The following is a 12,237-nucleotide window of genomic DNA, read 5'->3' on the forward strand; positions in this document are numbered from 1 at the left end:
TCCACTGGATTTTATGGAATCCACAAAAGACAGACATTCACCTGTGTCCGTAATGCTCCTATTGATGTATTTTTCACCAGGTTCAAAAGGCTTCTCAATGCCTAAAGACACTTAAGAATTTGGATGAAATCAAGAAGCGTTTAATTGAGGGATGTTACCTCCAAGTGGAACAATTTGTGTTGGACATGAATTGCATCTTTGAGGACCCCTGGGTAAGTGGCTCCCCCTGCTTCCATTTCATTTTCTTACCATTAAGTCACTCTGCCCACATTTCCTGGTGCTAGGAAATTATTTTAAAGTTTCCCTCATCCTATGGGAAGCCTAAACATCAAGGATTCAGGAAGTGACTAGGTTTTTAAATTGAGGATTTAAGCTCACCAGAGAGAGTAGCAGTGAATAAGGAGTTGTCCCTGCAACAAGACTCCCGGGCCCTGAGAGCTCATTCCACTCTTCAAAGGTGACAGGTGTCTATTGAGAACAGTGGTGTCCTTCCTGTTCCAAACCTAAGGAGAAAATTGCTTCCTAAAGTCATGATATTCTTCTTACCTCTCCCCAAATTTACTCAATCAGACCTCTCAGAGGTCCCAAACTGCAGATTCATTTGCATGTAAATGAACCATATATCATATCATCAGAGGGGGATAGAAGTGGCCACCTACAAGGAGGATCACTGATTGTACTTCTGTAAAGTTTGATTGTCACTAAGACCTTAGATTGCTTTCGAACTCTCACTGAGAGAAACAACCCAAAGCCAACGACTGAGAGTCCTCAGTGTAGTAATAATTCCCCGTTTCTGTCTGGACAGCAAGGTGTGATCACACTCATAGGAAACAAAAATTACTCTGAGCTGCTTGAGTTCCTAACTTAGCCTGGTTAATATAACTTAGGTGTTTAAGACAAGAGTCCTGAACTTTTCAAATTTAAGTTGTCTAATGACACTGATATTGAGTGTCATTATATTTGTCTGTGTGTTGCTTTTTTTCCCCCAGCCCAATGCCTCAGACCTAACAGAGGAGGAATTTAAGAAGAATTTCCAAGACGTCTTTGCTATCCAGAAAACAAATGAGAGCAGTTCACTGGTGTAGTGGATGCTGTTGAAACCCTGTAAAATCCTGCTTTCAGGCAGATTTCTCATCCCCCAGCTGCTATGAGTGTTGGTTGCTGATGCAACCTCTCCCCAATGTATTGCTTTGGGCCAAATGGAGGCAGAGTCACTTGAAGGTTACATCTCTTTGTGCTGGGGGTTCGTTCCCAGCACCAAGTCTGAACTAACCATGTGAAGTGATTCATGTCCCTGTGCTATGACCACATCCTTGCTTAGCATTTCTCACTATGGTATCCTGCTTCCCTTATCCCTCCTCCTCATGAGAGAATTCTCACAATAAGTCACTTAATGAAGAAACTTTATCTCAGGCTTTGCTTTTATGGAACCCAACATCACATAATCATCTTAGCAAGCCAGCCCTAAGCATGGAGTTCTGAGTTGGATCACTGTCTAGCCAGATGATAACAGATAGAATATTGATAATCAATGGGGTACTAAAACAGTGCTGTTGCAAAAATATCCCCCTGTAGGATACTGAATGAGATATAAAGGAAGAGGTACTGATGCAGTGGTCTAGCATTTACAAAGAAATAGGAACTATAAGAACTGTGTACTTAGATGGCTATTACTTTTTTAAAAACCTTTTAAAAATATAGTTTTACTGATTTCAGAGAGAGAAGGGGAAAGGGAGAGAAAGAGTCATATATCAGCTGTACACCCCCTACTGAGGATGGAGACAACAACCCAGGCATGTGCCCTGACTGCAATCCAACTGTGACCTAGTTCATGAGTCAACACTCAACCACTGAGCAATACAGGCCTGGCTAGATGGATATTTCTAAGCTCCATTAAAGTGTTTAAAAGAGTGCATGACAGGCTCATATATAGTAACTAGAGGCTCAGTGCACAAATTCGTCCACCAGTGGGGTCCCTGGGCCTGGCCTGCAGGATCAGGCTGAAACTGGCTCTCCAAAACCCCCAAGGAGTCCAGGGTTGAGATATGGTGAAGGCCAGACCAAGGGACCCCAAGGTGCAAAATTAGGGCCAGGGAGAGATGCGGGAGGTTGGCCAACTGAGGAGGGACCCCAGGAGGGCTCCAGGGCGTATCCAGCCCATCTTGCTCCATCCTGATCAGCCAGACCCCAGCAGCAAGCTAACCTACCAGTTGGAGTGTCTGCTCCCTGGTGGTCAGTGCACATCATAGTGAGTGGTTGTTTGGCCTTAGCATTTCATTATACTATTACACTTTGATTGGTTGAATGGCCAACTGATGGACCAGACACTTAGAATATTGGGCTTTTATTATATAGGATTACCACCTGCAACTGGAAGGTACACAATATGGAATTCTGGTACAGGCCCTCATTTTAAGAATGACCGAATTCCTGCCCACCTTGAGTGTCTCAGTTGGTTGAGCATCCCCCTGTGCAGAGAAATATTTGTCAGTTAGATTCCCTGTCAAGGCACATACCTGAGCTATGGGTTTAATCCTGGGTCAGGATGTGTATGAGAGGCAACTGATTGATGTTTCTCTCTCATATCTATGTTTCTCTCTGTCTGTCTTCCTCTGTCATGCCATGTGCTCAGGTAAGGATTTAAAAATAATTTTAAAAGAATGATAGAACTTCAGAGAAGACTGAATTCTAAGCTCAGGGCGTCCTCTTGTGCCAAAGTCAAATTCCTGATAAAGAAAGCATGAAGCCACAAAACTCAGAGTGGCTTTCTGAGAACTCTGAACTCTATATCCTTCTGAATCCACTGTCCTGCAAAAGAGACCCCTGCCCCTGTTGGTATACAGACCACTGCCCTACCCACCATCTTGCTTGAACTAAGATTATTCAGAGTTATCTCAGCATGACCAAACTAGGAATATACTAGATGAGCCTGCTGGCTGAAGAGAAAGTTTACTCTAACAGAGCTGCAGGTCTAACCCACATGTACTAATAGCAGCCAGGAGATTGTGTGTGGAAGTGAATCCTGAAAAAACTATGTTAGAATATAAAATATGGATGGGGGATTCTCATACAGGCACACTCTCCTGGGCCACAGAGCTTAATTAGCCTGGCAAGGTCCAAAGGCAATGATTCTAATATGCTCCCAGGTGGCTCTTAGAGGCTTGCTATAGCACAGTGCACACCAGATGAAGTGGAAGAAGAAATACAAGACTTTCCAGGGCTGATCATTTAAAGGGGAGATCCAAAATCTTAAGGCGGTATCATGGCTCTACTGTCTAAAACTAGATATTCCATCCATCAGGTTACTGCGTCCTCAGATGCCTCAGAGACACCACCTAACAAGGCAATAAGGAATGCACTGCTGAGACAGCAGCTGCATCCTTGAAATGCTCAGTCCAGACTGTCCTATGTAGGTTGGAAAAATGTAGGAATAATTTACAGAGCTGGATTCCCTAATAACAAATTCAGTGACAGGTCTTCAGAATAACTGAAGCTAAGGTGCAGTATTAACTGATGATTAATTTGTATAATGGGCAGCAAGCTTAGAATCACAACCAGGGACCCTGGCCCATAGATGTCTAAGAAATTAGATATTATAAGACACTGTTCTTACAGGCAAGACACATGAGCAGTTAACCAGGATATTGCTTTTTATATGTCATCAAAAAAGATTATAGATAATCAGATGCCTGAAGTGCTACTTCAATGAAAAGACAACATTCCTTGCCCACTTTCCAGACCTCAGCAAATTCTTGACCCAGAAGCTGTTGATGGCAGTTCTTATAAGAAAGGACTGTGCAAAGTACAGCATAGTAATTCCCTGAGTTCTTCACTAAAGGCACCTTTAGCCATTTATTCAAGTAACTATATGTGAGACAAAGATAACTCATAGAAATTTTAAAAGTTATTGATACAGTATATGAGTTGATACCTTGGGACCCAAGATACCATAGTGGCCCCTGTTAGACTACATGGAGATAAGGTCAAGTGAGTCCACTCAATCCATAGAGCCACCCAGCATTCATTTCCCAAACATCAAACATATAATCAGGACAAACAAATTGTTTTATTAACCATTCCTTTCTTAACCTATGAAATAACAATGACTGTCCTAGGAAAGACCAAATGAAAGGCTCTGAAACAGAACTTTTACACAGTGAACACAGTAGGCTAAAAGCAGTATTGCATTTCTTAGGAAGGAGGAAATGACAGAGGTTGGTGCCACTGCAAAGATTGAAGGATGAAAGGGTTATAATCCCCTTTACATCTCCATATGTTTTAGCAATCTGGTTTAGGAAAAAACTAGGTGCTTTCTGGCTACTAGATAACTACTAGAAGCTTAAGCAAAGTTGGGGCTTATAGACTCAGCAATGAGACCTTAGTAGGCTGCATTCTTGCTTGTAGTGGTCCCTAAGGTGAGATCCCAAGTAGTAGCTCTGCCCTTCTGAGGACCAAGCCAATGGTTCCATCTAGCCAGAGCTCAGTTGGGAGTTTTATCTGATTTGGGTACTCAGTCAGAACATACCAACCAAGGAACCCATTCTACTACCATGCCTAACCAGAGAAGCACTGCAAGGTATAGCTCCAGTCCTAGCCATTTAGAAGGCTTGATCAGAGAACCCAGGCAGCCATGGTAGCAAGCTTATAGGTCAGTTGATCTATGGAACCAGATCTACAACTCTGGCTAGCAACAGAACCCAGCTTGTAACCCAGAACAAATGCAGAGTCCAAGAAATGGCATGACCATACCACAAAACACAGACTGAAACTTCATTCAACAAGAGATGATTGCTGAGCTCAGCAAGTAGACTCATCAAGCCCCAGAGTTCAGCCAGCAGTTGTGGCTGATCAAGGAGCCCAACCTATAAGTCCACCAAACCACAGAGCTCAGCCATCATCCAAGTAGCAATCTCAGAGCACCGGCACTAGCCTTCCCAACTGAGACACTGATGACATGCCCCATCTTCCCATGGATGCTACCAGCTCTCCTGTACTGTATTCCAACCTGAGCTGACTAATAAAGGCATTTTCCTGATGAAGTGAACCTGTAGGTCTGGAAGAAGAGGTTGCTTACATATATGCACTGATACTAACACAAGAAATCAAGGATCATGAAGATTCAGGTGAACAGTACACTAAAAAAAAACTAAAAAGCTCTAATAACTACCCCTAAAGAAATGTGGATAGATAAATTATCTGAAAAACACTTCAGAATAATCCTCTGAAAGAAATTCAGTGAACTACAAGACATTATAGACAACTCAATAAAATAGAAAAACAAATGAGCAAAATAAGAAGTTCACCAAAAAGAGAAAGAAACTATAAAAATATCCTAGAACTGAAGAATACAATAACTGAACTGAAGAATTTAATAGAGAGATTTAACAGCAGACTTGACAAATAGAAGAAAAAAAAATCAGTGCACTAGAAGATAGGTTACTTAAAGGTATTTATTCAGAGAAGGAAAGAAGAGTGAAGAATGCCTATAGGATTTATGAGACATTATTAAGAAAATCATATACTCACTAGAGGCCCACTGCATAAAATTCATGCATGGGTTGGGTAGGGGGGCATGGAGAGTGGTCCCTCTGCCTGGCCTGCACCCTCTCCAATCTGGGACACCTCAGGGGATGTCCACAAGGATCAGACCTAAACCAGCAGTTTGACATCCCTCTCACAACCGCTCACCTGCCTGCCTGTCTGATCACCCCTAACCCCTCTGCCTGCCTGCCTGCCTGCCTGATTGCCCCTAACCCTCTGCCTGCCTGCCTGATGGCCCCTAACCCCTCTGCCTACCTGCCTGTTCACCCCTAACTGTCTCTGCCTGCCTGCCTGATGTACCCAACTCCTATGCCAGCCTGATCACCCCTAACCACTCTCCCCTGACAACCTGATCATCCCTAACCTCTGCCTTGGCCCCGCTACCGTGGCTTTGTCAGGAAGACATCTGGTCTATCTGGTCTTATTAGCATATTACCCTTTTATTCTTATAGATTATGGGAATTCCAAAGGGCAAAAGTTAAGAAAAGGACAGAAAGTCTACTTAAAACAATAATGGCTAAAAACTTCCCATGTTTGGGGAGCAAAATGGACTTTCAGTTTCATGAAGCCCAATGGACCCAATAGGTAGAAACTGAAAAGGGCTACACAGACACACTTTACAATTAAATTGTCAAAAGTCAAAGCCAAAGAGAGAATTTTAAAAGCAGCAAGAAAAAGGTAACTTATCACATGCAAGAAAGTCCCCATAAGACTATCAGTGACATCTGAATGGAAGCTGCTCCTGCTGAGGCTGCTGAAGCCCCTCTCTTTCCTATGCCCTTTGTTCCATGTCCCTCCTCTGTCACTGCCTCTCCTGATTTTCAGCGTTCCAGACCCTATAGCTCCAGCTACTTCCCTGTTTTTGGTGTCTATATACAAACAAGAGGATTCCTGTGGGCTGCTCTTCCCTGGCCTCCAGGTCCTGACTAACTGTTTTTGCTCCTTATTCCTGCTGCCACATGTTATGATGGCTGAGATTCACTATCGGGCTGCAGGAGGAGGGAGACAGTGTCTGAAAACACTCAAAAAGTTACTTTCAGTTCTCATTTCCCCATTTGGGTGGAGCCCTCCGTTGGTGGTTTTACACAGTTCCTGCTCAGGGCTTTGCAGCCACAGCCGGCCTAGGCTGGGGAGACTGGAAGGATCAGAGGTCCAGGCAATGCCCACGGCAGGACAATGGCCAGTGGCGGCAGCGACCTCAGCACCAGGTCAGTCTCTGTCTCCCTTCCTTCAATTTTTTCTCTGGCTGTGCTGATGCTTTAGTGTGTATCATTAGACACTCGTCTCAACCTTGACATCCGTCCTGCTTTGCAAGGACACTTATGTGCAGTGTAATGAAATGCAGGAATATATAGTGAAGGAATCGAATCTTAGAACTAGGGAGAGACAACTGTGTTGTGATTTCAACTGCCACAACCCACAGGACTCTTGTCTTACAGCTACTGCTCAGCTGGCAGCCCATCAGGACTCTATTGCACTTTCTGACTCTTTGAGACAGTGATTTGTTCTTTTCTCATGACCTATGAACCTTCTCATTTCCCTCAGGCCTCCTCTGACTTCACCTAGGTCATTTCAACGAAAGAACTTTAGAAAATACAAAATTCAGGGTGAACACATGAAATTTTCAAATCTGGGTTCCTTGGTCTTATACCTGATCTGGGGACAGGTCAGCTACGGGTTTATTCTTGTCTCTGCCTGGGGGTCTGGATTCTCCCTCCAGGGATCTTGACCTAAAGGAGTAAAAGTAAGAGGAAGGACCAAGAAATGAAAGCCTAGTGCAGGCTGAGTATTTTCATCTGCACTTTGAGTTTCTGCCCTATAATGCATTATACCTCACAAGGAAAAGGCCAAATATTCAATCTTTTTCTTCTGTAATCGGTTAGAAATAACATTACTTAATATGTTTAACTTTTTTAATACCGAAGAATTACATTTTATCTCTTGTTCATAAAGTTTCAAATCACATGCAAATGCATAGAGGGGAAAGTCCCCTTCACGGGCCACCCACCTGAAGCTCTCAGTACTGGTTCTGTTGAGTGTTGTGGGCACATATCTCTTTCTCTGCAGTTACACATATAACTGGTTTTCCTAAATACATAATTTGTGTCTTGTTTTTAAACAAATGAGATTTTATTGCATTTTGCATTTTCAGTTATTTTAGTATTGAAAATATTAGAGACCTTTTCACTTTAATAAACATACGGATCTCCCTCATTCTTTTTTTTTTGGATATATTTTTATTTATATCATAGAGGAAGGGAGAGGAAGAGAGAGACAGAAACATCAATGATGACAGAGAATCATTGATTGTATGCCTCATGCATGACCCACACTAGGGATTGAGACCACAACCCGGGAGTCTGCCCTGACTGGCAATCGAACCATGACCTCCTGGTTCATAGGTTAACACTCAACCACTGAGCTATGCTGTCCAGGCTCCCTCATTCTTTTTTACAGCTGTATACTACTCCATGGAATCAATATGCCATAATTTTTAAACCATTCGCTTCCATTGATAAACACTCAGGTTATTTCAACAACCTGTGTTAACAACAATTATATAGTTCTCTCTTTTATGCAGATTTACATAAGTTTGTCTGGTGTCAATAACCAAAAAATCAAATTGTTGAGGCAAAGAGTACTAATACTTACTTGTTTACAGATTCTGTTAAGTTGCCGTCCAAGTAACTGAACCAATATATTCTCCTAACAATACTGAATGATATGAATCATCTGTCAACATGCATTTTCACATAGGTGCTAGATACAGAGATTCATTTTGTTAATTTGTATTTTCTGATTATATGAGAGGAGGAACAGTATTTTATGTTTATTGACCATTTAAATTGGCTCTTGGGTGATATGCTGCATTATTTCTTGCCAGTGTGATCATTGAGATGATTGTCATTTATTTGATTAGGGAGAATTTGCTAAATATTCTGTAAGTTGCAAGTTTACTTTCCTATTCTTTTTCTTTGTTTTTGGTGACTTCTATCTTATTAAAGCTTGAAATTTAAAGTACAGACATATTTTAGTATTGATTTATGAGATAGATATACCCTGGTTATTATCTATAATAATAAAAGCATAATATGCTAATTAGACTAGAGTCCTTCCAGAGGATCTTCCGGACGAAGCCGGAGCTGCTAGGGAAGCTCGGGTCCCAGGTGCCAGAGGAAGCTGGTGCCGGCAGCTGGGGGAAGGAAGGCCTACTCTTGCATAAATTTCATGCATCAGGCTTCTAGTGAGTAAACAGGAGCAATGAGGAAAGTTACTGGTGAACTCCACACACACCGTCTTTAACCACAGTTTTCACGTTCTTAAGGTGGCAGGTTCAGTTCTACCCTTACTTCAGAGGAATATTTTTCTCTAGTATCTTCAAAAGTATATTCTTTTTTTTAACTTGTGGGCAAAACTATTCTTCCAATTGGTGCGACATTAGCCTTCACAGCTTTATCTGTCCCTAACGAATCATCTCTAGCTTTTGACTTTCTGTTCATAACGGTTGTCTCAAACCTAGTTCTTCTATGAAAATTATTTCATTTTTTATAGTTTATCATGCTTTGTCATTCCTAATTAAAAGTTGATTGTGCTTATATTTGAGGGGTGCCTTAATTTTCTTCAACAGCTCTGCAAGTCTGACTATAAAACCACGTTTTATATCAGCCCATCGGCACAATGTTGCTTTATTTTTTTAGGTGTTTGTGTGATGTTAAGTGCCTTGGGGACATCTTCCTCACCCCCTGGGTTATCCTCCACATTGACCCTGTCTGCATTTTGGTGTACACTCTCTTTATCACGCGCCGGCCTTAGTTTTACAACCCATTTCTCATGCTTACCCCGGCAGCTCTCCTTTCTCCCCCAGTTTGCAGTGTCTTCATCTGAGCGAAATTTTTTTTCACATCTCCTGCCTTAATTTCTTCGCATCTGATGTACAATTTGAAGGTGTCTTTTGTGTCCCAGCAAATGGTGCAGTAGCACAAGTTTTTGTTTTCTCTCACCTGCACTTCTGAGACTTCCTGTACCTCGGTGGGGCTGTGTGGCCTTGGCCATGGAAAATGCCCATATTTTCCAAAGAGGTGGGTGTCCCCTCTGTGACTGAGTCATGTTGGTGTCAGAGCACTACCCCCATGTGGATGTGGTGGGTGATGGGAGCCCATGCCTGGGGGATCCTGGTGCTGCCTCCTGTAACCAGAGGCTGCCACCAGTGCTGTGCAATCTGAGGTGTCCCAGCTGCCTCCACCAGGTTCCACTGCAATGGGTGGGGTTGTGAGGGTAGGGTGGGTTTGTGTCTGTGCCTGTATTCTTTTCCTAGTAACAGTGATGGCCAGAACTTGGCTGCCACATCTCTGCATCTCTGCTCCTGTCACTGGATTTAGCTATCAAGTGCTCTGGCCCCTCTGGCCAGAAGGAGGGTTTTCCATCTCAGGCCATCCAAGCTGCTGAGCGGGTGCATTGTGTCCTGACATCCTGGTGCTGTTGCAAGCTCCTGGAGGGTGAAGGGAAGTGGGTATGCACATCTGTGGCTTTGTTTTCTGGCTGGTAATGGCAGCTTCGGACAGCAGCTGCCACAGTTCTCTGTTGAATCTCCACCACTTTCAATGGGTTCACCATGTGTGTGCTGGCCACCCAGACCGGAAATGTTGCTTCTGCTCCTCAGGCCCTGCATTTCAATTCTTCATCTGTTACCATGTCTTCTGAGGCCCCACCAAGTTCCTGGCTGCATCTGCTACTCCTTTCTGTCCTACCCCCAGTCCTGCCTGCTCTGTTGGTTCCAATACACCCACCTTCAGATGTCTCAAAGTGTGGGTCTCACAGACATATGTGTGTGTTGAGCAGGGAGTCCTTTTTGGAATTAGAGTTGTCAAACTTGTTGTAATTTCAAGGGGAGAAACCAAGTAGTTTACCTCACTCTGCCATGATGCTGACCTCGTTCACATTTAGTGTTTTAAATAATATAACGTTTACTATTATAATTTATTTTCTGTTTTAACTTTTAGAATTCCATACTATTTTCCTTAGATTTTTCTGTCTAAAAATTCAAACTATGTTTTATTCTTTTGATTTTTTTTTACTGTTTTATAAGGCATCATGGGGTCTGATTTCACTCAACCAGTGTTGCTTTTAAGTTCTGAAATTCGTTTCCATCAATATTTGTGTAATTGTTAGCATTTAATTTAAAACCATATCGTTCTAGGTTTTTATATCTCAAACAAATCATTTAACTCGAGTTTTCCTTTATCACACTGTTCAACACTTTAAGTTGATTAGTAGACTTTGAATCTTTTACACCAAAATAGTTACTCTTATTCTGTAAAATAAAATTCTTGTTTTTCTAGAATAATTTTCTACATTAAAATCCTGTACATATTTTCTTATCTACAAACCTAGGGTTTTCATTATATTGGTGCTATTGTAAATGGTATTGTTTTATTCAATATCTAAGTCCAATTTTTCAATGGTGTTGTATACAAAAAAAATTCTAATATTTGAATATTACCTTGTATCCTTGCTATATTTACTTATTAGTCTTAGGAGATTTTTTTCAGTCAATTCTTTAGGATTTTCTACATAGACAATCATGTCATCTGCAAACACTGTTATTGCTCCTTCCCGAACTTTACACTTTTAGCTTCCTTTTCTTTCTTTCTCTTTTTTTAATTTACTATATTTTTCACTACAATGTTGAATAGGAGTTTTAAAGGGGGACATCTCTGATTTTAGGGGGAAAGTGCATGTTCTTAACAGTAAGTATAGTATTAGCTACAAGTTATTGGTGGATGTTTTCCTTCAAGTTGAAAAAATTCCTCACTATTTCTAGTTTTTACATGAGTGGGTGTTTGATTTTGTCTAATAAATTTTCTATAGCAATTGATATCACCATTTTATTTTTCTTCTTTAGTCTCTGGACATAGTGGATTATATTGATTGATTTGAAATATTAAACCATCCTTACATGACTGGAATAATTTCCACTTGGTCGTGGGTATAATATTTTATACATTGATGGATGAAATTTGCTAATATTTTGTTGAAGTTTTTTCCTACAATACTTGTGAGAGCTATTGGTTTGTAGTTTGCCTTTATTTGCTTATGGTGACACAGTATTGCTGGATTATGTCTGAGGACATACTCTTCATGAGTTAAGAAGTGTTCCCTCTGCTTCTATTTTCTGAACAAGATTTTGGAGAATTGGCATCATTTCTTCTTTAAATGCATGTAGAACTCACTGAAAACACCAGGGCCTGAAACTTTGTTCAAAGTTATGAATTACTTATTCACGGTTTTTTTCAAAGTGGTAGAAGCCTATTCAAACTATCTATTTCTCCTTGTTTGAGTTTTGGTAGTTTGTATATTTCAAAGATTTAGCCTATACTACTTGTTATCAAATTGGTTGGCATAGATTTGTTCATAGATTTCATTATCTTTTTAATGTCATGAGATTTGTTGTGATGATCCTACTTACATTTCTAATATTGGTATTTTGTGTCTTTCCTCTTATTTTCATTAGCCTGTATAAAAGCCTATCAATTTTATTATTCTTTTCTAAGAACCAGCGTTAGGTTTTGTGTGTTTTTCTCTAGTTTTCCTAGTTTCATTTCACTTATTTTTTTTAAATTAATTTTTATTTTATTTCCTTTCTTCTATTTTAGTTTTAAATTGTTCTTTTTGTGATCTTGTATTTCTAGTTTTCTA

At 41.0% G+C, this 12,237-nt stretch overlaps 2 protein-coding genes across 2 annotated transcripts in view; both read left to right on the top strand.

Annotated features, from left to right (window-relative positions):
* Window positions 1–2,557, top strand: part of LOC139015092 (nuclear body protein SP140-like protein) — a 48,330-nt gene extending 45,773 nt beyond the window's left edge. Inside the window, exons 15-16 of the mRNA XM_070422364.1 lie at window positions 81–212; window positions 990–2,557. Coding sequence (XP_070278465.1) covers window positions 81–212; window positions 990–1,085 — 228 coding nt within the window. The 3' untranslated portion in view covers window positions 1,086–2,557. The remainder of the gene's footprint in view (window positions 1–80; window positions 213–989) is intronic.
* Window positions 2,558–6,581: 4,024 nt separating this feature from the next.
* The window catches only part of LOC139015093 (nuclear body protein SP140-like protein), a 69,430-nt gene continuing 63,774 nt past the window's right edge, over window positions 6,582–12,237 (top strand). The window contains exon 1 of the mRNA XM_070422366.1: window positions 6,582–6,749. Within this exon, the coding sequence (XP_070278467.1) occupies window positions 6,718–6,749 (32 nt within the window). The 5' untranslated portion in view covers window positions 6,582–6,717. The remainder of the gene's footprint in view (window positions 6,750–12,237) is intronic.

Source organism: Myotis yumanensis, unplaced genomic scaffold (assembly GCF_028538775.1).
Source record: "Myotis yumanensis isolate MYYU_CA2020_CCGP unplaced genomic scaffold, mMyoYum1.0.hap1 SCAF_8, whole genome shotgun sequence".
In the NCBI taxonomy this organism is placed as follows: Eukaryota; Metazoa; Chordata; class Mammalia; order Chiroptera; family Vespertilionidae; genus Myotis; species Myotis yumanensis.